The sequence below is a fragment of the Suricata suricatta genome, chromosome 15 (genome assembly GCF_006229205.1).
Source record: "Suricata suricatta isolate VVHF042 chromosome 15, meerkat_22Aug2017_6uvM2_HiC, whole genome shotgun sequence".
NCBI lineage: Eukaryota > Metazoa > Chordata > Mammalia > Carnivora > Herpestidae > Suricata > Suricata suricatta.
This window is the reverse complement of record NC_043714.1, coordinates 49,602,203-49,628,970: the sequence shown is the minus strand read 5'-3', so window position 1 is coordinate 49,628,970 and position 26,768 is coordinate 49,602,203. Positions and strand designations below refer to the sequence as shown.

The window sequence follows — 26,768 nt, the reverse complement described above, 5'->3', positions numbered from 1 at the left end:
ACCCTGCACCCTCGGAGCGCTTTCCTTTCCCCCTGGTCGGAGCCCGTAGCTCCGCAGTGGTTGCTAATTCACTGATTGTAAATCACCCTCCCCTCCAAGTCGCCGGCAGCTGTGCGCTCTTGCCAGGCGGTGGGTTCGCGCCCCCCTCCCTCCCCTTCTTAAATCGGGACGCGCGGTGAGGCGGTCGTCTCCCCGGGGCTCTCTCTACTCCGTGTGTCTTCCTCATCTCTCACGTTCAAGGCTTGAGAGATGCTGACTGCGCCGACGTGACCTGTGCGGCCCCGGGGCTAGTGGCCACTCACCCTCTGCATCTTCCCCAGCAGCGCGGAGGGCGCCCGCTACTTGGCTGAGCACTTGAGTTCCCCGACTTTGAGAGGCGCCTCTCCCCCGCCCGACCGCCCAGATGCAGTTTCGCCTCTTCTCCTTTGCCCTCATCATCCTGAACTGTATGGATTACAGCCACTGCCAAGGCAATCGATGGAGACGCAGTAAGCGAGGTGGGTCCTACTCGGCCCGAGGTGCTTGGGATCCGAGTGAGATCGAGGCGGGGGCAGGGCTCGGCACTCACGCGGGGGCTCCCCGGGCTCAGCTGGGCAGACCGTGCCCTCCACCCGCTCTTGCGCCCGCCGCTCCGTACTTTCTGGGCCCCGGAGCTCGGCGGAACGCTGCGTTTCCAGCCCTCCAGGCGCGGCGAGCTGGAGCGGGAGGCGCGGAGAGGCGGGGGAGCCCGGCGGGCGCTCAGGGCCCAGTGGTGCGGTCCGTACCCCGTTCGCTGCCACTCCTCTGCTCCTCCACTCTGCTCTCCTTTCTTACTGGGCATCCAGTTTTTCTTGTTCTTCTGCCTCTCTGTCTTTATTTTTTCGGTCCTCTTGCCCGTCTCCCGTGCGGCTCATCTGTCTCTACCTTCCCCACCCACGTGCGCTTTGAACACCGCCTGCGGGAGGGAGGAGGGTAGGCAGAGCGAGCGAGCGAAAGCTGAGGAGGGGTGCCAAATCGAGGTGGAGGACCTACATTTACAGGGAAAAGGGCAAAATTGACCTCTATTTCTGGAACCTATGACTAGATGGGCTGGTTTATTGGACTTTTTGCATCGAACAGCAACTTCTAGGCAGGGTTTCTGGGGGGCTCTGGCGTTGATGTTTTGGGGACAGGGCTGACTTTAATCTCTCCGTAATACTTCCCTCAAAAGTTGCCGTTTCCGTCCTCAATGAAGGTCAGTTGAGGCTTTTTAACCATTCCCTTAATCTCCATCACTTGTGTGCGCTGCGGGAAAGGCAAGTGGAAGCCTCCAGAAGGATTTCAGAGAGCTAGCTTTCAGGCAGATTTACTGTGCGCCCATTTCTGTCTGAGTCCTGCTGTGGCTGCAGCTAATCCAGCTGCGTTTTAGGGGAAGGGCTGCTAGACACAATGAAGTCATCTGGGGGACTGAAACACAGCCCCGACACACACGCAGGCTGTGTGTTACCCGCGCATGGACGGCGCACAGCAGCCCCTTAGAACTGCTTCATAGAGCAATTTGGACTTTGGCACGCTTAGAATTTACCTTGAGGTTAACAAATTTTGATTTCCCGCCTCCCCCCCCCCTTACCCCCGGGATCTAAATGTCGCCCTCGACCTGTGATGTGAATTGTTTAGAACTCGTTTAATGGAATCTCGGGTCCTGCACCCAGATTTTGGAAAGAGCTCTTCGCGCTCTAATTTTTCATAGCTTGTTGGGACGTTATTAAGCTGGAGATCGGCAGGCCCAAGGGCAGAGCTCATGGTAACTGGTGGTGGGCGATTTCAATAGCGTCTGTTCTGCAATTGACAGTAAGGATCTGTGGTTTTTTAAAAAGCCCCCCCCCCCTTTCCCTTTTTCCCATTTGGAAAATGCTTATTTTCAGTAACCATTCTACATAAAAATGCTAGGGAGAAATTTCTTCCTAAAGGCCATGAAAGTTTAATATTGATGTTCGTCCTGAAAAAGTCCTTTTCGGTCTCCTCCACTGCCTCCTCTCTCCACCTGCTATTTTCTTTTAAGGTATTATTCTCAGATCTAGTAATTGTTTTGGTTACAGTGTGGTCAACAGTATTTGGAGAGGCTTTCTCCCCACCTACAAGCGCAAGATGCAGTCTGCTTGGTTGGGGAAAAAACAACCCGAGGTGCTTAAGGTTTGTGCAAACATAGAAGTTCCTAAAACGCTTTGCCAAGTTGTTCGTTAGATGACTTCCTAATCCGGCGAGGTCTCTCTGATCCACACTGTCTGTCCCATCGTGGCCGAGCGAGGAAGAAGGAACGTAGCATCTTAGCAGTACTTCACGCCGCGAGGCTGGACGGAGGACGTTGCAGCTCCCCTGCGGCCAGAGGCGGTACTGCAAGCGTTTCCAGGCGGGGCCTGCCACCTCTAAACTTGGCTCTGCGCCGCCTTAGGTATCTGAGGCAAAACCTATTCATTTCAAAGCTGCTTGGCAAAAATCTCCTAGCAATTACCCTCCGTGTCCCCAAGTGCTGACACTTAGAAACCCAATTCTAAAGCGTGCGAGAGTAACTTTTGCCAAACCAACCTTTCAATTTAATAAAATTCAACTGCTTTCAAGTACGTGTAAATTGGTAAGGTTGTAAAGAAAAAAAATTTTTTTTACCAAAGTTTGCTTTTCCCCCCTCTCTCCTTAATAGATGTCCCTTCCCGAATTCCAAGTTTCTGGCTAAAATAACTACGGCTTTTAAAAGTGACCACACTATCTGTGCCAACAAAGGGTGTACTGTGTTTTTAATTAAAAGTGGCACTACTCGAAGTCCTGGCTAGACAGCACAGGGTGATAGTAGCTTTTCTGCTTTGCGAGGAGGCTTAAGGATTGCATTGTGAGCGTATTGAAATGAATAGAGATCTAACTCAGGTTGTGTGAATTGTCCCTCTTCACAAACTTAAGCTGGTTTTAATTGATCTCCTGTCCACTGATTGATTCTACACCAATTGTTGCACCTACCAAACAATTGGCTTGCCCACAGGAGATTGATTTAAATTAGTTCCTGGGAGAATGCTTGACCACTAGCCAAATCATGTCAGCAGAGACAGTTGACTCACTAGAGCCTATTGTGGTGCCAACATTTCCCCTTTTCCCTTTGTTTTGGATAGTGGCAGTTAAATATTACTTTCTGGAGAGAAAAGTGATTAGTACCCTCTTTTTTTTTTTTTATTTCGCCCCCAAAAGAGAAGTGTTGTGGCTTAGGAGATCAGTTATTTTTTCTGGCTTTGTGCTACTGTGCAGGCAGCAGTGATCCTGGGACTGGTTAGGCTGATGCCTGCGAGCTGATGCTTTTATTTTTTCTTCTTCCATATTCCATCTGCAAATAATCAAACCTTCACTGTGGAACACTCTCAGAACTCCTTTGGCATTATGTTTAGTCTGCTCTATGATCTCAGATGCTCTATAATATCATTTTCTTAATGAAATAAAATTCTTGGCAGAGACTAGATAATTTAGTCAGTTAAAATCAATTGCATCCAGTTTCGAATAGAGAGCAAAATATATCACTTAACTGTATGTGCAATTTCAAAATATAGCCAGAGGACCAAGAGAATAGAATGTCAACCTTCCCACTTTTGGCCAAACCTAGTACATGGGGGAGACGATCATAAACCATAATACTTACACGCTTTCTTCCTCTTCTTTAAAAAACAAAATCCTAAAATAAAAATGTATTTGATAATCATTCATAAGGCCTGGTAGCCCTATAATTTTTAACTAGGCACAAACACAATAGAGACTGAATATCGTCTGATATTCAGTCCATGAGAGGATGCCCATGCCAACATCTTGAAAAGTTGATTGACAACTCACATTTTGTCTACAGTATGGACAATTGTAACTCCTTGGCCCCCTCACCCCACCCTCTTGTTCAAAAGCATGGTCATTATTAGCTACTGTTAGCTCCTATCACTTGTACCTGCCTTGGAACCACTTATTTATTTGTATGGCAAACTGGGCTCATCGGTTTGATTTTTTTTTTTTTTTTTTTTAATGGTTGTAAGCCACATTTCAGGCTGACTTACTGAAAGGTAGATAGACAAATTATAACTTTATTATGGTTTCTGGGATTTCTTGAGCTTGGAATGCAGTGATTTAATTTCCTATCTCCTTCATTCTGTTTATATGCCTGATTACATTTTAACCAGGGATTTATGAAAACTTTTTGATAAATCTTTAAAAGCAGCAAGACTCCCAGATATGTAGTTGGTGTTTCTGGTGGTCGGTTGGTAGGGGGCAGAGTGTGACCAGGGTTTCCTGCCTAGCCTTTTCCATGCGAAAGCCTTGGCTTCTCCCTCCATAACCTCTCCCTTTCCCTAAGACTAGGTTTGTCTTCCTCTATGCAACAGAAGTGTGTATCACAGATAGCGTGGTATGTTTCTGGTAACCGAGGTTGGTGAAAAACACACATTTTCTCTTCAGTATTCTAGGGCTAGATAAAAACTTGATAAGAGACACTTAGTTCTACAAGTACTTTTAACGCTAGCTTACTTCTCATTGGTGTTTTTTTAAAAATACAAATGGCCTGTGGGACATATGTACCTACTCAAAAAAGATTTAAAATGTTCTGTATATGAGGTTTTTAAGTTCCAGAGTATCTCAGGACATCTCCTGTGATGTTTAACTTTGCATATGAATATGTTCTTTCTTCTCTTTTGTTAACGGGCTGTTTTGTTCTTCTAGCATAAATCTGAGTTTTTCTGGGTCTTACCAGTGCGCAGAGGTTAAAACACGCCCGTGTCTCCACCAACATTTTGTTATGCTACTGAAATTTGGAAGTGATTCAGAGTAGGTGATGTTCCCTCAGGCCTCCATTTAATTCTGGCTTTCTTTATCTGCTTATAAATCCAGCTTGGGTAGAAGCCAATATTCGTAGAAATCACAAGCTGGAAATGACACTTCTAATTCCTTAATGCAAAACCACCTCTTGATTTATTCAGAGATGAACTGGCCAGTTTTTGGATTATTTAGGATACATTTTACTTCATTCCTTCCAACCGACTGCCTTTCAAGCCCCCTTCCCTCACCCCCTGGGGATCAGCACCCTACCCCCCTAAGTGCAGGAAATAAATGACAGCCAAGTAATTTGATAAAACATGTGATAACCGCTTTGTTATAAGGGGATGATAAGCTCTGGAATGAAAATAGTTTTAAATTTCCCCCTCTTTTCCCCCGAAATGTCGTCATCACTTTTTCCATTATCTGCAACAATCAAGGATTGATCATTAGGTACAGTGTTACATGTCCATATTTACACATTTTCATAATTTTAGCTGGAATAAATATGGAAGATGCTAATTATGAGAATTTATGAAATAAATATGGAAGGTGCTAAGGCTAACTATATAATGCGTATAATGATCTATGTGCTAGGGAAGAAATATACACATATGTAGGTTTGTGTGTTTTCTTGGGTGGGTAGAGAGGTCGGGATGGTACGATCATGCAAATTGGGTCTTTGGAACTAAAAAGAATTTTCACTCCTCTTTCCCAGGTATTCTCTCATCCTCTTTCTCAGACTGAATGACAGGTCCAGGATGAGGGTGGAGGAGAGGGACTAAGTGAGAAGACTGTGCTTTTATTCTTTCCAAGGCCTGTGCCCCAACCTGGTCTGTTCTCTTCTAGGACCTGTCCATGCCAGTCACCTTCTCAAGCATGCTGCTTTCCCCCTAAACCTAAATTTCTTAATTTCCTTCCTCCCATTGTTTTCCAATCTCTTCTTCACTTGTACCCTTCCCTTCTATGGTTTAATTGTCCTGTTTCATTCACCCATCAATCAATTAAAGTCTGGTTTCTACATCCATCATTTTGTGGAAAAGGTTTTCTTAACCGTCCTCCATGCTTCTGTTTACCTCATTGGGATGCCACCAGTGTCACCACAGGCCTCTTTGACTCATTTCTCTGGAGATATCCGTCTTTTCTGAAGACGGGCTTTTCCTTTGACCAGTGACCTCACGCCCTAGTTTTGCCTCCTGTATCGTACCCATTTTTGTTCTTCGGTCCCTCATACAGAGTAGGTGTACGCCAGTGTTTACTTTCCTTTATTCTTTGCCTGGAGGGGATTTCATCCGTCCTTGTATATTCAACTATTATTTCCACGTCAGGTCCTTCAGCTCCAGCCCCGACCTAAATAGATGTTTTAGTGCAGAGTTTATTCCCCTCTGACTTCCCGACTACTGCCATACGGATCAATAATCCATGCACCCTCACGTATGGTAGATATGCCATTCTGTGCACGCACAAACTTGACGAATCCTGTCCTCATCTTTGCCCTTTCCCCAAATGTGTTCTCTGCCTGTGTTTCTTACTTTGTTCACGAGGTTTGTGTGTTGAGGCCGGAAGCCTCACTGCGGTCTTTGGCCTCCCTACTGCCTCTTATATCAGTTCACTGGGTCTAGTGAGTATTCCTCCAGAAAGGTTTATATCCACCCCACCCTTTCTATTCCCAAAGGTACTTCCTAGCTCATACCAGTGAGGACTTAGCTCCCAGCATCTACTTCTTCACTCCTTCCTTAATGAGGCTGCCATCTTGAATTTTTCTCAACCACAGATCTGATCATGTCATTTCTGTTAATAAACCCCAAACCTCCAGGTTTCCACACTGACAGCACAGTAGGTGCCAGTCTCTTTCACACAACATTCAAGGCTTTGCCCACCATCTAACCACAGCCCATTTCCAACTTTCCACCACTCTGGAAGCACCACAAGCTTAAGCTTTCCCAGATTACTTCATTTCCAAGCGCACCATGTGTTTTGAGGTTTTTGAGTTGTTGAGCATCTGGTGGTGCCCAGCTGAAGTCACTGCCTCTATGAAGCCCCCTGGAATGTTCTGCCCTTTCCCTGAAGCCAGAATTGTATTCCCTCACAGCTTTCTCAGCTTTCTGTGCTCCTCTTAAAGCATGCTCTTATTACCCCCTCGGCAAAATGTCTTACCCTCACCACATGGCAAACTCCTCTGGGGCAGAGCTTGGGTAGATTCATCTCCCTATGCCCAAAGCAGTCCTAACGAAGTGCTACTCCGCAAGTGTGGCTGAACAAAAAGTCCTTGAGTAAAAGATTTTATCTGCCCTTAAAATAATTTTGGTGACTTAATGAGAAGTTTTTTATTCTAAGTTTTTTTGCACATAGTTGAAGTTTGAATGAATTATTAGATAATAGATATAATCTCATTATTTGCTGTTCTTCATTTAAAGACAAAAAACATTGATCTATAAAAGCCTCCCCAGCCCTCATTCTGAAGTCTCTTCTGATAATCTTCAGAATTTCATGGAACACACTAGTGTCTGCTTCTGTAACTGCTTATTATTCGAATGATGGACATCCCAGATGGCAGAGGAGTTTGGGCCACAGAAGGTGAAATCTGGGGTGGGGATAATACACATATTTTAAAAGAATGTTTATCTAGAGAGGGCCAACTAGCAATTTCTCATCCCCAAACACTTTGCCCATATGAATCATCATTTAGGGGAAAATAAAGGAAAGCGGTATTTCTAGCACTAAAAAGCAATTATATTAATAAGCTACATCGTGCAGGGAAAATATTCAATCTTCGTTCTTGTGTTCTGACTTCAGTATAATATAACCAAGTAGACACGCCTATGAGACAGACAGCTGTGTGTGTGTGTGTGTGTGTGTGTGTGTGTGTGTGTGTATGCGAGAGAGAGAAAGAGCGAGCGAGCATGTTAGCGTGAGTTCACCTGTAGGTGTCGTAGGTGTCAATAGACCAGACAGGTCGTTTCGTATAGCGCCTTCCAGGAGGGAATTGACAGTTTAGTATCTGGAGCAGGTGAGACCAGTTGAGCATAATTGGAAGGTGAACTGCTTACTGAAACGTGATTTTAAAAACTAATGGTTAAGCAGAAGAGAGCTAGAACCAGAAATGAGTCCTCCTAAATCCACTGGCCCTTCCTGGACACAATACATGTCCAACATACTCTTTAAAAAAATCTCTTTTGAACCCATGCAAAAATCCTTTGAACTACATACTTCTATGGAGCTTCAGGACTTCATAAAATTCATAATTCTGTTAATAAAATAACTAATATTAAGTAACTGAAGGCTGAATACGTGGGGTAGCTGAGATGGAGGCCCATACGCGTGATCCGATTAAAAAAACCTTTTTTTCATACTTGTATTGCTAAATTTTTTGACGATCCTTTGTTTTTGTATATGAGTTTTAGGAACCTCTGTTACTTCTGGTACTCCGGGAGCCAGACGAGACGCGCCTGTAGGTGTGCACTCACACGGTCCTGTGTGTCAGTGCGTGCGTCTGTAGACATACTCGTGTATTTTGTGTATACTTACACATGTGATAAACCATCATAATCAGAATAGCAAGCCAAAGTTAGAAAAAGGCTATTAAATATTCTTTCTTTTACTCTTAAAGTGTAGAGTAATTATAGGCAGTTTTCCTTCACATATAGTTGCTTGGAGAAGACCTTTAAAATATGTTTAAAACCTTTCAATTTTCATCACTCGAAGGCTGTTAAGGGCACTTAGAGAGTTTGGCTTACTTAGTACATCTTCTTTTAAAAATTTTGTAATGTTTATTTTTGAGACAGGCACAGCATGAGTGGGGGAGGGACAGAGAGAGAGAGAGGTAGACACAGAATCTGAGGAAGGCTCTAGGCTCTGAGCTGCAGCACAGAGCCCAACAACATGGGGCTCGAACCCATGAACCATGAGATCATGACCCCAGCTGAAGTGGGATGCTTTACTGAGCCACCCAGGTACGCCGATACTTAGCTCAATTTTTTGAGCAGGCTTTCCAACCTTGGGGTCCAGAGATGGGGCTGAGGTTTTTGTGAGACTCCTGAGAGTTGGAAACAAAATGTTTTTAGGTTGTAGAGAGGATCTAAAGTCTTCACTGAAGTCTCAAAATGGCCATGGTTAATCTGTTTCCTTCAATAGGGTAAAGAAGCATTGGTTAAAGTAGTAGGAGGTAAACCTTCTTATTAACATGATGCTAAATGGTTGGTTCAAATTGATATATGCATTTGTCGCCTAAAATTTTATTTTCCAGGTTGGTTTCCAGTCATTTTCCATGTGTATATTTCACAATATGAGGGCACATCAGAGACACTATCTCAAGATTTATCCCAGTAAATAATTACTTGGCTAATGATTCCTTATTCAAAGACGATGTATAATTTTCTTCATTTCTCTAAAAAGTCTGTAGAAGGGCAAAATACACAGAATAAGAGGTTTTGTTAAAACCCTCTTCTCATGTGCTCTAATTTTACTTCATTAATAAAATGGTAATATAGAGTTTTTAGATATTGCTCTTGCAATTTCCCAGCTGATGACATAGGTTGGCATAGGCGTGGTTCTTCTGTATAGCGCTGCTGGCTCGCGGATTGGTCAGAGCCGGCCCCACCCTCTTCCATTCAGGCCAAGTGGGCTTCCGCTAGGTGTTTGCTGCTGGCTCAGCAGATCTTATATTTTCCTACCACGATGGCTTTAGTGTCTCCCCTATTCCTGGGTACAACTTGCCAACCAGCCACTCAGCAGTTAAAACTCACTGACCGACAGAGGGCACACTTTGCATTCTTTTCTTTGTGCTTTGTTCTCTGAAACTCCATCCGATTATGCTTACTTGCTCCCTCCAGTAGGTCAGGTGAGAAAACTGCTGTGCTTTCTCCAGTAAGATTGATGCTGTGATCATTTTGATATTCACACAGAAAGCGGGGGTGGGGGGTGGGGGGGGGCGGGCGGTGAGGAATAAAGAGAGCGTTCAGCCTTACTGTAGCATTTCTGGTTTGGGTCCCTAATCCTTTTTGATAAGACCTCACCAAAAGGCACACTTAACCTCCTAGGTTTAAAATCTGTGACCAAAGATTGTGTCCACTTACAGGTGGTTTCCAGCTTCTATCATCACTTGAAAAACATGAGTTTTATAATAATGTTTTCCGTAAAGTGCATGCCTGAAAATTTAACCAGTCAAATTTGGAGTTGTCCAAAACCAACTCTGCATTAATAGTTGCCAATTAATTGTCTGCCAAATTCTTTAATCTTTATGGAGAACATACATTTGTTTTAATGAATCTCACAATTTGGCTTTTTGAGAATAATGAAAATCGTCCGATCTTTATTTTGAAAATCCAATTTTTTTAAGGGTCTCCTTCTTCATGTAATAAAGTCTAACAGAGGATTGAAAAATCCTGTGGCCTCTCATTGTTCACCTTTTTGCTGCCTTCTAATGCCTCCTCCTTGTAGATAAAAGTTGGTTTTAATGTTGAGGGATTGCTAGATCAGCATTGTGACTTTGCATATTTATCACACTTTTTCTTTCCCCCAAGACCAGGTTTCAGTTTAGTTGAATCCTAGTGGAGTTAATATCCTCAAAGTGCCTGTTGGGCCTCCCCTCACCTAGCCCTTTGGGGGGTAAATATGGTATTTGTTGCTCTCTCCCACTACCAGCTTTGGTCTTTGAAGACTCTGCACTGAATGAAAAACCTTTGGCAGCCCAGTGAATTGAGAGTTGCACCTTAGAGTAGGGGGCTCTAAGGTTACCATCCTTAATATAAATTAAGTCAGTCCAGACCTTTGACTTGTTATGCATTCAAGGTAGTTTTTGTAGGTAGAAGAATACTTTTGAAAAAATAATGCTAATTTTTGATGCTTGAGTCTTGAATTTATTTTTTTCTTTTTAGAGGTTCTTTGTCTTTGGAAGTGTTTTGTGCATGTGTGTTTAAGAGTCAGGTTCATGGGGGATTTTGAGAAACTCTTGGGTGTTCTGGGCTCTTCTAAGTAGATAAGAGGAAATGGCAGAGAACGGCTGTAGGTTGGATGAACCGAATGAGCAAATGAGCTTAAAAATTGTCTATTTAAGGATCTGGAATCTGTCTAAGGCTTTGAGAGAAATCAGGGCTGTCCTATCCATTAATTCCTTCTACTGGTGAAAGATACCTGTGGTCACTGTCCTTCAAGTGAGTATAGTAGAGAAACTTTGTTAAAGTTAGGTGACTGTGTAATGTAAAAACTCCAATAGTGTTTGATAGTAGACAGGTGTGGTTTCCAGGAGCATGATTAGTGGGTTGAGGTTGGTTTCATGTGGAGTTAGGGAAGCTATTCACGCAATTTCTGGTCATCAGTGAGTCATGCAGTGGCTGAGGTGATTCTTGACTGAGTCCTGTCAATCATGAATGATTTCTTTGCCTCTCCATTAAAAAATACTACTTTGTAAATTGATCTAGGGCTTGGAAATGGTTCCTTGAAAATTGTCCAAAATTATGAATTTGGTACAATGTAATTGTTCCCTTATGCAGAAATAAAAATAATTTGTCCTTTACAGCTGCTATGGGTGATCGACATGATTTTGATTTGAAAGTGACTCAGGGGAATAATAACTGTTGGAAAGGCTTTGGCAAGCTTCAAGTAGTCCCCTTTTAGTTGAATTCTGAGGGAAAGTTTTGAAGGCCTGGCAGAGCCTGGAGCTAGAGAGGAGAAAGAGGGACAAGATCACACCTTTCTAAGACGTGTGGCCTGTTATGTGAAAAACTAATGTGATGTATCCTAACTTTTGGAGTTAGAACAAAATGAAGGAAGCTCCTAGGAAGATTTCAGCTGTATTTAGGAAATTATCCATTAATGAAAGAGCCCCTTTCTTGAACTCTAAATCACTGGAAATTGCCTTTTTCTAATAACAACAGGTATTTCTCTCTCTCTCTATTTTAACAGAGGATATTTCTTTTTTTTTTTTTTCTTTTTCAGAGGGTACTTCTTAAGACTATTGTAAAGTTAGTGACGGTACTGAGTGGAGGGATCTCTAAGGATCATTCACACTGCAAGAGCCATGACAAACACATCTGTAATGCGTCTGGCATCTACTAAGTACTTACATAGAAATTCTTGTTGGCAACTATTGATTCAAATTATAAGACACTTACCTTTCTAAACAGGACACTAAACAAAATTACTTTATTAGATTCTGCGTCATGCCTCTGAGTCATCATTTGAAACATTTATAATAAACAATACTATAGCTATTGAAGTTTAATCTGAATTCCTAAAAAAGGAGACTTATTTTTCAACTCTGACATGACCATGATGTCCGTTCCTAGAATGCTTCATTTTAAGAAAAGTAGATATCAGTGCAGCTGTAGCCAGCATGAGTTATGCCATATAAATATTTTGCTTTCTTTAATACACTTATGAGACTGGATGATAAATAAGTGACAAAAATTCATTAATAACAGCTTGCACTTACCAGAGCATAATTGCCCATAAAAATACTTTTGGGAAAGGTAGAGAAGTGCAGGAACATCATCAAATGTGTCTTAATTATATCTGACAGAGTGGGGAGTAACGGATTATTGACTTTGAGGGACACCCCTGGTATAGTAAAGGACTCTTTCATCAGCCTTGTTTGGAACAATATTTTATTCATTTTTTTACATGTGTATTTATTTTTTTAAATGTTTATTCATTTTTGAGACCAAGCACTAGTGGGGGAGGGGTAGACAGAGGGAGGCACAGAATTAGAAGCAGGCTCCAGGCTCTGAGCCGACAGCACAGAGCCCGACATGGGGGCTTGAACTCAGACTGTGAGATCATGACCTGACCTGAAGTTAGATGCTCAACCGACTGAGCCACCCAGGCACCTCTCATGTGTGTTTATTTTTGAGAGAGAGCAAGATTGCGAGCAGGGGAGAGGCAGGGAGAGAGAGAGGGAGACAGGATTTGAAGCAGGCTCTGTGCTGACAGCAGCTAGCCTGATGGGGGCTCGAACTCTCAGACCATGAGTTCATGACCTGAGCCACCCAGGCACTGCTCGAACAATATTTCCTTAATGATTAGGTTGAAGACAGATGGCAATGCCAACCACACTTTTGCGTGATATGTAGTTGAATGGGACATTTAAATGTTGCCCAATGGGTTACAAAAAGATACCAATGGCTGGGAATGACCAAATGAATTTATGAATGAAAATTTAACAGAAAAAAATGTAGAGTGTTTCTTTTAAGATTAGGACACAATATGGAGGACGAGGATGTTGGAGACCAGGGGCTATCACTGATTTTTCACTTATCCTGAGGGTATGACATGATAGAATTGCAAAAAGTAATTGGATATTCTAAGAGGAGTATTAACCTAGATTGAAGAATGAGGTAGAGTAAGGTCCCCAACCCACATCACGTTCTGTTCTAGACATCCTTACTTTTAGAAGTGCAATGGCAGCACGTACTATGCTATATTGATTTTCTAGGGCTGCTATGGCAAAGTACCACAAATGAGGTGGCTTAAAAGATAAGAAATTAATTTTCTCACAGTTCTGGAGACTAGAAGTCCACCATTAAGGTGTCAGCAGGTCCATATGCCCTCTGAAACTGCAGAGGGGGAAACATCCTTCCTGGCCTCCTGCGTCTTCTGGAAGCCCCAGACATTCCTTAGCTGGTAGCACCCTAACTCCAATATCTACTGTCTCTCCACATGGCTGTCTCCACTCTGTGTCAGTCTCTCTTCCTTCTTACAAGAATACTGGTTATATTGGAGTGGGGCCAACTCTAATGACCTCATGTTAGCCTGATTACAGTTGCAAAGCCACCATTTCCAAATAAGTCTACATTCCTAAGTCCTGGTGATTACGACTTCACCTCTTTTTGGGGTACACAGCTCAACTGATAGCAAGTCCTAACCTGTGCCAGATATTTAGGTTCTTATATAAAGAACCTCATTTTCACAGCAACCCTGTGGATAAGTATTATTAACTATACCTTACTAATAATTAGGATGAATGGTAACAGAAACACAATGACTACAGCAGTCCCATCTCTACTAGACCGTGTACTACACACGTAGGATGATATTACTGGCATCACCTGACTTATGCACACAGTGGCCCTGGGGTTGAAGATGCTTTAGACACGGTTCATAGGGTTTGGACTAGTAGATGTCGAATTCCTTCCCACCTCTGAAGTTCTATGAAACTGCACCAATCCAAAAAATCACCTGCCTGTGTTTATCACTTTTTCAAATAACCTTGAATTATACTGACTTATTATTCAGCTGAAGTTGAAAAATCGATTTTATTGATTTCCTGTTGAAGTTGACTGAATACCAGTAGCTGTGAGCACCCTTTATGGAGCCTTCTTGCAGTCTCTGTGTTGTCTATAGTACAGTGCTTCTTGTGTTCGAGGAATTTTCAGTTTCCTTTGATTTTGAGAGGCATCCAATATTGACCTTGCCAAGGCACTTGTTCTATTCATACTTGTTTGCTATATTTAAAGAGCTGGTAAAACATTCCTTTAAATGTTTTCTTAATTTTAATTTTTTGTAAGTTTTTATTTTTTATAGCAAATGGTAGCTGGGGAGAGGGTGAGGGGGACAGAGGATCTGAAGCAGACTCCACACAGAAAGTAGAGAGCCTGGTGTGGGGCTTGAACTTCTGAACTGTGAGATCATGGCCTGACCCAAAGGCAGACGCTTAAGTGACTGAGCCACCCAGGCGCCCCTGTTCTCACATTTTAAATGTGAAAATTTTCAAACGTATGCACAAGTAGAGAGGGCACATAATGATTCCCCATACGGCCATCACCTACGCTGAACAAATACTGAGGTTGTGCCATACTTCCTTTACTCTTTGGTTTCTTTTTTACTTAGGTTTATGAAGTAACTGTCAGATATTATGTCATTTTTACCTTAAGTATTTCTGAATGCATGTCTTACAAATATGGAAGTCCTTTCCCCAAACCGCAGTGTCATTAACATACCCAACAAAATTGATTATTCCTTGGCAATCTCTTTTAATCAGGATGTAGTCAAACTTCACTGATTTGCTCCCAAGGTCTTTGTATAGCCGGTATGTATGGATCAGCATTCACATAATATCCGCTCATTGTATCGGGTTGGGATGTTCTTCAAGTTCCTTTGATTCTAGAGCAGTACTTCTCTATTTTTCCATGCCATGGACTTCTTGAAAAAAGTCAAGTCTGTTTATTATAGAATGACCTGGATTTTTCCTGCTGCTCCCTGATTGGGGGAGGTCAGTTCACTTAGTGCTCTATCTTTTATGTTCTAGTAAACTAGACACTCCCCTTGAAGATTTGATTCACATTCCACCCTCTGGGCTAGAACACCTCACAGGAGGTGCTGTGTGCTCACGTTACACTGCCTCAGGAAGCACACAACATCCTGTGTGTCATTCTTGGGGATGCAAAGCTGAATCACTGGGCTCATGTGGTAACAGCCTGATCCCCCTCCTTCCATTTTAAGGTTCCCATTAACCTTTCACCTAATGGTTTCTTCCATTGATGATTTTTGCTGACTCATTTGTTTCATAGTTTTTCCCCCTACTTTTATTCTTTTCATATTTATTAGCTAAATTCATATTTCATATTTATTAGCATATTCTATTTTATGGTTTTTCAGATTTAAAAATTTTGTTTTAACTTTTAAAAAACATAATTGTCAAGTTGACTAACATACAGTGAAAACAGTGTGCTCCTGGTTTTAGGGGTAGATTTTTGTGATTCATCGCTTACATACAACACCCAGTGCTCATCCCAACAAATGCCCTCCTCAGTGCCCATCATGCATTTCCCCCTCTCCCTGACCAGCCCCCCACTTCAAGCCTTAGTTTGTTCTCTGTATTTGAGTCTCTTATGGTTTGCCTCCCTCCCTTTCTGCTTGTAACTGGTTTTTTTTTCCCCTTCTCTTCCCCCATGCTCTTCTGTTAAGTTTACTCATATGAGTAAAAAGATATGATATCTGTCTTTTCTCTGAGTTATTTCACTTAACATGATACCCTCCAGTTTCATCCACATTGCTGCAAGTGGCAGGATTTCATTCTTTCTCGTTGTCAAGTAGTACTCCATTGCATGTATAAACCACATCTTTATCCATTCATCAGTGCTAAAATTCTATTTAAAAGTAACTGTTCTTTTTCAACCATAGATGTTTTGTTAATATGAAACACAGGTCTTCTAGAAAAAGTGGGCAATATGAGCAAGGAGTTGATGCATGTTTGGCTGGCTAAACATGGTTAACTTCACTGCAAGTGTATAAAATGCTTTGATTTGTGTCAAGCCATTGCCTGTCAGACAGAGGAGGTGAAATCTTCCAGTAGTTTCTGCTTACGGAAACATTAGTGGTAGAATGACATCAAAACAATCTTATTGGCTTCTGCTAACAAGAATGAAATGCAAACCTTCTGAAGACCTGAATTCTATTAGACATCTTCTGATAATGTTTTCTGTTAACGGCTCTCAGAGAAGCTACCGAGTGAACATACGGTAGCTACATCCACTATTTAGGGCTAGTAGTTCTGGTGTAATCTGAGGCTCATTGGGTGGAAAAACAGGACTTTGTGCCACTTAAACACTCTCTGGAAGGCTTAGGGGGGGGGGGGAAGGAAAATATTTGAGGAGATCAACTGGATTTGTAGAATAGAAGTAATGTCACCTGAGAAGGATTAAAGTTTCCCCAAAGCTTGACCTGAATGGCAGCTCGCCATTCGGAATGTGTTCGCTGAGACTGTCACTAGCTTGCTTTCAGTTGTGCCGTCTTGAATTTGCAGGCCTGTGAAGGAAAGGGTCTAGAGATTACATGTCTTCTGTGGGTAAGTGGCAGTAAAGTTGTAAAAAAATTAACATTCCTCCTACTTAAGAGCTGGAGCTGGCTCTAATTACAGAAATCTTTGCTTTATCCATTAAAAAACTTAGCTCATTGCTACCAATCAAGTTACTATTCGTATAGCTTTTATATTACCCAGTGATGGATACCTGTGACAGGTACATTTAATAGTTCAGGGAAGTTGAAAATTGGAATCACACATGTCTATGCGGATTATTATGTTAAAGAGCCTGAGAAATTTTGAATATAAACACCTTGATATGTGGCTCACAAGAACAAAGCTGGTGCTGCAGAAGTACTGTAGGGTTTGCCTTTCTTCTAGGTACTTTGAAGAGTGCAAAACGTAATGTGAGCTGAAGAAACTGGGTATCTGACAAGCCGGGAAAACAGAGTTGGAGCACACTTAACTGCTTTAACTGATGAAAGACTGAGAATGATTCCTCCCCCCGCCCCCTCCTTCAGCCTGTATGTTTTTAAGAGAACAAACATGCTACATCCACTATTTAGGGCTAGTAGTTCATGTCCTTCAGATCCCATTTGATTTTGAGTTATTTTGGTCATAAACCCACATCATGAGACATTAAGGTGTTTGGTCCTGGAAGCCAATGGTAAAAGACTTTACATCATGTCTGTATAAGTAGTTTTTAAAGAAGCCACTAACTGCAGACCATTTATTTTTAATGAAGTATAATTGACCTACAATATCTTGTTAGTTTCAAGTGTACGTCACAGTGATTAGCTATTTTTATACAACGTGAAATGATCTCCACAATAAGTACAGAATATTTTTTATGACTATAAATCCAGTGTTTTCTCATTCTTGGAAATTTGGAAAATAGGAACAATGAAGAAAATGACCAATAGTCTTTCTGCTCAGTGATCATCACTATTAACGTTTTGGTTTTTATCCTTCTGAATGTTTCCTTCCTTTCTACATAAATAGAAGATTTAAAAATTATATCCTAAGCACATACACTTAATTATTTAATGGCCTTATTTATAACTTCTACATTGTAAGTTCTTGTTCACCAGGAAATTTAAAAATGTTACCTTATTTTGGGGCAGTTGGTGCTGAAAACTTAATATTGAGATGTTATTCAGGCTGATATGAACGTCCTCTACATCTTTTCCTACATTGTTTGTCCTTAGAAATCATTTGCAGAACTGGATCTAATGATCTACTATGATTATTACACTTCTGGAGCACTTTCTTTGTGCCGCCCATGGTTCTTTATGTTACATATTTAATCCATAAATGACCTTGTAAGGTAGGGTCTCTCTAGCCATTTTACAGAGGAAGAGTCCAGGCACAGGAAGGAAAGTAATTAGTACAAGTTCACGGAACTATAAAGTCTTAGAACAGGATGGATGCAGGCAGCGGATGGCCCAGTTTTTGTGATCTTTCAGAAGATCCACATACTCGGGCTCAGTACCCCGCAAAGAGCCAGAAAGTATAAAATCTGATACCTCTATTCTAAAGTCACTGGTAAGGTGCACGCACTTGGCTGGGACGGCTGTTTGTGACTCTCTAGTGAACACGACTAGTAACTCTTCCCCAGCTCTGCCACACACCCAGACACCCCCCCCCCCCACAGACACAGGGAGACACACACATGCAGAGCTGCTGAGAGACCCACATACACACATGCACAGACCTAGAGACAGGACAGGGAGAGGCACCTACAGAGATGCAGTCTGGTGGGGGGGGGGACAGGGACATTCAGGAAAAGGCAGAGAGTGAGCATGAGAGAGAGAGACCGGGACAATCAGGGAAAGGCAGAGAGCAAGAGGGACAGACAGAGGGATAGAGAGACATGGATGGATGGATAGAGATATGCAGACAGACTGAAGGGTGGGCGGGGGGACAAGCAGACATAGACAGGGACAGAGAACTTAAATTCCTCTTTTGACCAGTCTGCCTATTTAAAATAAAATGTTTTGACTAAGTGGTCCCATGAATCCTTTTAACAGTAAAATTCCTATTTCTATTCATTTGGTTGGAACTTTTTCACCAAAAATTCTAGCACATCTTAATACCCTAACATTGATTAGATTTTCCCCATCTCTGTGCCTCGGTTCCCCTCTTTGTAGGGTGGGGGTGATCACGCTCACCTGGCTGATTGTGTTTTGAGGGTCCCAGGAGGCTGCAAGTGGAGCCCGGGGAGCAGCCCCTGGCGCCAAGCAAGCACGCGGGGACCGTTAGCCGCTGCTAATTAGATTTTCCACTTGCTTACTCTGGATGTCTTCTTGCTCATAGTTGCAACCACAAGCAAACCTGTAATAAATTGTCCATTCACGGTTTTGAAAGATACCCTGAAATAGCATCTTTTCAAAATGCATTCTGATTTCAATGAACCTCTCAGGGCTAAATTATGTAGGAATTAGAGAACATGTGCTTTTATTGAGCTGGTATTGTTGAGCTGGATGCTAGGGATGCATCCCTGTAAAGAGTTTGTTCAAAAATCCTAGGTAGGTTTGCATTTCTCAAAAGAAGGGGATTTTTTTTTAAGCTAGCTACTTGTGGGGAAGAACAGAAAATGTATGTGCTTAGGGAAACCAAACATTGCTAACTAAGGTTCAAAATGTACCTTATAATAAAAAGGAGTGCAAAAAAAAAAACCAGTGCATTCATAGAAACCTGTTAATCTAGAACTCACAATCAGCATATATTTAATTTCTTTGCTTTCTCTATGATCCCATTTTATAAAAATAGGTTTATTTCACTGTGAGGAATGAGGAACATTAGAAATACTTCACCGGCTGAAAAATCTAAAAATTTCCTTTTTATATCCTAGCATGTTTCACTTTTTAATAAATGTAAACACTGATATTTTAATGTGTATGTGGCTCAGTTCTTACCAAAGAACTAGGATAGAAATACCTAAAGAAAACACATGAATAAACTAACTTAAATTGACTTAACCCTGGTTGTACATGTGATTCAGAAAATTGTATTGAGACCTACCTGACATGTCAAAAGCTATATGTGTTTATAAAGTTCAGTGAGTTTGGGGACAAGTACACATCTGTGAAACCATCAGCAAGGCCCTAGACCTCCATCACTCCCCAGGTTTCTTCCCACCCTTCTTGTTACTAATTGTGTGGAAAGAACACTGAGTATAATATCTATCCTTGTAGCAAATTTTAAGCCAATTAAATTTTAATTTGAATGTAATACTGTTAGCTGTAGTCACTATATTCACAGATTTCTAAAACTTATTTTTGTGCCTGTGACTTGAGTTCTTTGGTGATAATTTAGTAGAAACTTCTGACTTTGGAGGCAGGAATCCTGGGTTTGAGTTCTTTCTGGATGGCCACCACCTGTCCCTGTGACTACAGTCTTTGACTCTTTCTGGGCCATATTAAAAGAATGAATTTGGGGCGCCTGAGTGGCTTAGTCAGTTGAGTACCTGACTTCGGCTCGGGTCATGATCTCACAGTTCACGGGTTCAAGCCCCACATCAGGCTCTGTGCTGACGGCTCAGAGCCTGGAGCCTGCTTCAGATTCTGTGTGTCCCTCTCTCTCTCCACTCCCCTGTTCATGATCTGTCTCTCTCTGTCTCTCAAAAATAAACAAATGTTAAAAAAAATTTTTTTTAATTTGAACATGTAAATTTTTTTTTTTTACTCCCCCTTCTGTCTGTCTAGAAGACCAACTCGCTGTGTGTCTTTTTCTCTTACTGGGATGATATTCACAGCTACCTAGTCCTGTCCTTTAAAAATCCCTGTGCTGATAAGCCCAGGCCCTTCTATTCTCTCAGAACATTTGTGTATTTTCTGTGTGCATTGCTATTTTTATTAACGAGGCTTTTAGGCAATAGTATATGATGCATTTCTTTGTAAATCATCGGACGTCTCTTAGTACCCATATTTTCTCTATGTACCAAGAAGCAGCCAATTTAAAAGAAAACCAACTTATTTCTGGCCCTCTCTCTGTCTCCTCTCTCTTCCCTCTCTTCTGTCTCTGTCTCTCTCTCTCATTGACAGAGTCCCAAACCTTAAATATACTGAATTCAGTCTTGATTTCTCCTCCCCTACAAACTGCCTCTGCAGTGCTCTCAACTTGGTGACTGCGGGTGACACACAGTCTAGATTGTAGTAATAGGCATCCTATTTTAGTACTTAGGTGAGATCTTCAAAATATTAGCTACCAGTTTTTACTCTCTCAACATTGCAGTGAGTTTTTCTTTGCCAAAAGCGTTATTGCTGAGATCAGGAGGCAGAGAGGGAGAGAAGCTTTGCTCCTTGCCGGAAGCCCCGCAGCCTTCTTCAGCTCTTGCACACATCCTTACATGTGGTTTTGATTTTATGGTGTGAGAGGGTTCTTCACTTCTTGATTCATTTGTGGCATGTTGCTGTAGCCATTGTAATTCATATCCTAGGGAGAAATCTGAAAGTTCAAGTCAGTAAAAGAGAACCCAGGAGAAAGCAACTGAGAGACTTTTTACTTCACCCAAATGATTGTTCTGTCCTTGTAGATGTGCTGGCTTTTCTTCCTGATCTCATAAAGTATACTCTGCCCTACAAAAATTCTTTTAATTTTTATTTTTGAGAGAGAGACAGACAGACAGACATAGTCCAAGCAGGGGCCGGGCAGAGAGAGGGAGACACAGTCTGAAGCAGGCTCCTGGCTCTGAGCTGTCAGCACAGAGCCTGATGCGGGGCTGGAACCTCTGAACCCTGTCTGAGACTGTGACCTGAGCTGAAGTTGGACACTTAACTGAGCCACCCAGGTGTCCCGGGAGTTTTGTTTTGTTTTGTTTTGTTTTTTTAAATGCAGAGGCTGTGATCTAGGACCCTGTTATCCAGCCCAGCCAGGCTTCAGGTCCTGTTCAACATTTACCAGGTAGTGTAGTAGTTTTCCTGGAGACTGTTTCATTTATTCATGCTTGCAATTCATTTCTTTGTTCCCTTCAAACAGGATTTTATTAATGCTGCCTTGAGTTCTTTTGTTATTTTTTTCACTTAAAATATTGTGAACTGGAATAAACAGAAACATGGAAAGGAATCCTAAACCTCACACACCCAGAGCCTCGAATAAAAAGTTAACATTTTACTATATTGGCTTCATCAGTCTATATTTTCATACTCTTGTTACTCGTTTATTTTTATTTAAACTTTTTCTATTTGAGAGAGAATGAGGGCAGGCCTGCGTGAGCAAGAGAGGGGTAGAGAGAGAGAGAATGGCCAAAAGGCTCTGTGCTGTCATTGTGGAGCCTGGCACGGGGCTTGATCCCACAAATGGTGAGATCATGACCTGAGCCAAAATCAAGAGTGAGATGCCTAACCAACTGAGCCATCCAGGCACCCCTCTTGTATATTTTTTAAATAAACTATATCTGCTTAGTATGGTAACATGAAAAAAGTGACAAATTATTTAAAATGATGAATTTTTCTTGAAACACTTTTTAAAATTAAGCATTATTATAATTAACTGATCTATATACCTCAAGTTCAAAATCTGATGAAAGGTAGCATTTTAGCACTTAAATAGGTGTAAGTAAAAAGTAATTTATGTTCACTTGGAAGGCTTTTCTGGACTGTGGGAATTGTATTTGTAAATGCATGAGATACAAAACAAGTATATCTTGGAAATACAAGTGGGCCAGAGGGTGCTAACAAGTTTTTCGTGTTGACTAAATGTAGTGGAGAAAGTAGAGCAGTGAGTGGGTCTTGTGGTTTTTCTGTTGTTGTTTTCCTGAGATTATGGAATTCAGTGCAAAATAGAAAACTTTTTTAAGCTTTGTAGTTCCCAGCTCCCAGGAAGAGCTTCTTGTGTTTTTTCTAAATGTGAAGGATGTTAGTTACAGTAAAGTTTAAGCTATTTGTAACTCTGGAAAATGGGTCCTGTTGGAAAGCCAAGATTCCAGGTAGATGAGAATGATTATTGAAATGTTGAAACTTAGAGGCGCTTGGGTGGCTCAGTCGGTTAAGCGTCTGGCTTTGGCTTGGGTCATGATCTCATGGTTCGTGGGTTTGAGCCCCGTGTCAGGCTCTGTGCTGAACGCTAGCTCAGAGCCTGGAGCCTGTCTTCGGATTCTGTGTCTCCCTCTTTCTCAGACCCTCCCCTGCTCGCATGGTCTCACTCTGTCTCTCAAAAATAAATTAAAAATATAAAATTTTTAAAAATAATAATAAAAAAATGTTGGAACTTAGAAAAATATTTTTCCTAACTCTAATAGATTTCCTAAAATTTCAGTCTCTTTGTGACTTTGATTTTTTTAAAAATATGTTTGTTTATTTTGAGAGCGAGAGTGAGCGCCTGAGCAGGGTAGGTAGAGAGAGAGAGAAGGATACAGAACCCTAAGCACAGAGCCTGATGCAGGGCTCAGCTCAATCTCTTGAACCATGAGATCATGGCCTGAGCCGAAAATAAGAGTTGGACACTTAACCGACTGATGACTCTGATATTTCTAATTTTAACTATATCTAGTGCTTGTGCAGCTGGGTGGGATTTAAAATTGAATAGATGTTGACAGCTGGGCTACACTTCCCTTATTCGTTTCCCTAGAATTTGCTTGCTTGAAGCCCTTCAGGACTTTTCTTATAAGTTGACTTGAGGCATGTAAAGAGAGGCTGGGTGTTTAATAGATAGCATCCTAGGTCTAAGCTATATGGTTTTGGCAAGTTGCTCAACCTTTCTTGGCCTCCGTTTTTCCATCTCTTAGATAGATATAAATAGCACCTACCTCCATAGGATAATTGTAGGGATAGAGCATGATACCTATAGAGTGCTTAACATGGTACTGAGCACACAGTAAGAACAAATAGGTTTTACATGTCATTAATTTTCTGCAGAACTGTTTAGCAAATACACACAAGCATATCCCTTATATGTAGGTATTTTCTCTATCATAAAGGAAAGTCTTTATGGGGTCAATCCCTTAACTTGTCCCTTACCTTGGGTGAATATTATAAATACAGCGGTTTCTCCTTAAATTGTATCAGCTTTCTCACTTTCCCAAGTTATTCACGGAGAAGGTGCACACTGACCAGCAACCTTGCGAGTATTTTCTTGAGGTGTTTTGAGGAGCAAAGGTGGTGAAGTGTACCAATTCTTCATCATTATCAGAAGATAGCACTTCTGCTAACCACACATGAGGTCACAAATTCTCCAGAGTTCCCCTTAATATACTTGGCATGGTCTCTGCCATAAGCGGGATTAAAGATTGTAATTTAAATATTTATAATAAGATGGAAAGCATTGATTAGTGTTTTCTGGTACATGATTAAATTCTGCATTCATTAATAATAATTTGTATCTTGGATAAGGCCAGGTTTAAATTCTAGAAGGTGATAAAAATGCTTCCAAGTGCTAGTCCTGCTCCCACAGGGTGATCATTGGCAAAGAAATGGCTTTCTGGTCGCTGCATCCTGCTACACACGCACGTCTCTGGCATTGACTGATGCAGCTTCCAGCCCCCATCTTTGCTCCCCCCACCTTTTTCTCATTGTTTATTTTTACTTTTTTGACTTTTTTCCCTCTGTGGACACTTGAGATCAATAGGATCCTTGCAGATGATTAGGATTATTTTTTTTTAATTATGTCTGCTGACTACATAAAAACTTAATGTTTTGTCTGTACACCCAAATGGTTTATTTCTAGAAAGCCTGTAATGTAGATTGCCCTTGACAATTATAGTGGGAAAGGGGATTCATAGGATGAATGTTTAAATTCGTGCCCATTACATTTATAATTTGGCCGAACTGCATTAATACACTGGATCAGATTGATTTATGGACTTGAAGCCTGCACCATTTCAGAACATGGGTGTGCCCTATGAGGTAAATAGCAGTGTTGTGTGAGTAGTGCTTTTATCTCAAGGTGCCAATTTTAGCCCAAGAGAAAAGTTTACCTGACTGAAACAATATAAGATTGTTCCTTCCCTGAACTGATGGTTTAAAGAAATGACCCATGACCATTTTTTCATTGGCCGTCTGAGTTCTATTTTTCCTCTTTATATCATATCCTGTTCACATCTTAATGGTTTTGTCTACCACTGAATAGACAATCTTCTTTCTAATCTTTTGAATAGTCTAAGGATGTACTTGTTAAGTGTTTCTTGGTGTTTGTGGTGTGAGGAAAAATGGGAAAATACATAATTGTTTTTGATTTGGACATTTCATAAGGCAATCAAACCCCAGATATTGTACTCCAAGATGAATGATAACACATTTAATCTTTGCATTTGTGAAATTGTATGATACTGTTCTGCAAGCATAAAAATGTTTTCTGCTGGATAAGGCTCTAGGCCTAAATGGCGGCTGCCCATTAACAACTGGCTTCCGTACTCTGTGAAACATGTGTGAGTGAGCCATCTTCCGCAGCAGCCCCTGATGTCCGTGCTGTCTGGGAGAGGGTCATTTAGCATTTAACTCTCCCTGCCTTGGCTTTTTGCTTCTCCAAGTTAAGAGGTGTTTTCATGGTTTAGTGAATATTTAGTGACGTGAATCTGAGATCCAGGGATTCTCCAGTTCAGTGAATAAAGATGGCAAGGTAGGAAGACAGTTTAAAATGTAGCCATGTTTTATATTACACAGTTTAATTCCAACAATATATATATATATCCTCGGGTGCCGGCTCTATGGTGATCTGAATGGACTAAGCAGTTAGCAAATTGTTCACATATTTTTGCCTGAAACTCACTTAGGTAGATGTAGGGAAACTTCGTTTACCATTTCAGACGTACATATCGGTGTAAACTCTACAGACAAGATGGCTATCTCTTTAATGTTTAGAAAAACGTGAATATACTTCAGCAAAGCTTGTGTGGCAGCTCCGTGTGGAAAAGACATTGCTTCCCCCTACTTATTGCTGCCCCCATGTTTAATATTTGTAAGTTTCAGTGTTTGTGAATAGTGAAGGTAACCTACTTTTTTATAAGCTCAAACGTGCCATTTTTATATAATAAAGGGAGAAAGAAATGAATGTTAGAGCATTTGGATTTTGAATCTGGGGAGCTAATACATGGGCTTTGTAATCAAGAGAAACTTCTGTGTTTAATTTACATTAAAATTTCTTGTGTGTGTGGGAAATGGAGGCTTCTTTTTCCTCTCAAGTTGCTATTGATAACAATTCAAATGCATTTCTATCCATGTAACATCTCAAATTCTTGGTCATTAAAACAAAGTTTTGTGCAAGTGGTTCTTTTATTTCCTTCTTTTCTGGAGTCTTCTTACCTTACAGAGCCCCTCTCCTCGCCCCTGCTCAGAGCCCCTCTCCTCGCCCCTGCTCAGAGAGCCCTGACTACACTACAGGGCTTTCTCGGTCCTTGGCTTCTCTTCTGGCTGTCACACAAAGTTCAGCCAAGTTGTCAAGGTTATCTCTTTAATTTTCTTTCATATTAAACGTGGGTTGAGAGAATGTGGGCATGCTTCAAGGCAAGAAGTGCTATGACTATTTTTTGTTGTTTGTTTTTTCCAAGATACTTTCCCCCGCCCCCCCCCCCAAGTTATATTAGTACCAAGTCTTAACTGAACTAAACCATTCCTTTGTAGCAATTTAACAAAAAGAGCAATGTAATGTTTTAGTCAGAACTTTAGAAACCATTTGTTTTCTTTTGTTACTTATTAGGGACAAAATATTATTTGCCACCATTAGAGAAACAAAGAAATGAAACAAAATCCTTACCTTGTCGGAGCAAGAAAAGCCACTGCCGGGGGTTTCTCTCCTGCAGGCGGGCGCTTTGTGCTGCCGCCCAGCCTCTCCATCTCGGAGGCTTACGTGGGATTTCAGAGTGACAGAGTGTTAACAGTACAAGGAAATAGAGCAAGCGTTTGAATCAAAACAAACCTCCCACTACGAATCCAGTGCACTTTCTCTTCAAGTCTGAAGGTCCCATTTGTCAAGACACTGGCTGTCATATGGCCCCTGCCATCCTCTGCTCCCTTGCCACCCCCCACCTCCTTCCCCAGTGCTGTCTCTGCTTTTCACAGCCTCTGAGACTCTTCAGCACTTCCTCCCTTCTGTTAATGAGAGCTACCATCTATTTTTGTGGTAGTTTTTTTATATATACTTCATATGTTCCAGTCTTGCACTTGACAGGTATTCAGTACTTCATTTACTTCTTGTAACGGCCACCTGCTATGGATTTGGAACCTCATTGGCAGGAGTTAGGGGAGCCAAGAGGTGAGGCAAGAAGTTCTTACAGCAAGCATGTGATGGGCCCAGGATCTGAAGCTGGGCC

The 26,768-nt window shown here is 41.5% G+C and overlaps 1 protein-coding gene across 1 annotated transcript in view; it reads left to right on the top strand.

Moving 5' to 3' along the window:
• The first annotated feature begins 326 nt into the window (after positions 1–326).
• Positions 327–26,768, top strand: part of RSPO2 (R-spondin 2) — a 141,895-nt gene continuing 115,453 nt past the window's right edge. The window contains exon 1 of the mRNA XM_029924006.1: positions 327–497. Coding sequence (XP_029779866.1) covers positions 404–497 — 94 coding nt within the window. The 5' untranslated portion in view covers positions 327–403. The remainder of the gene's footprint in view (positions 498–26,768) is intronic.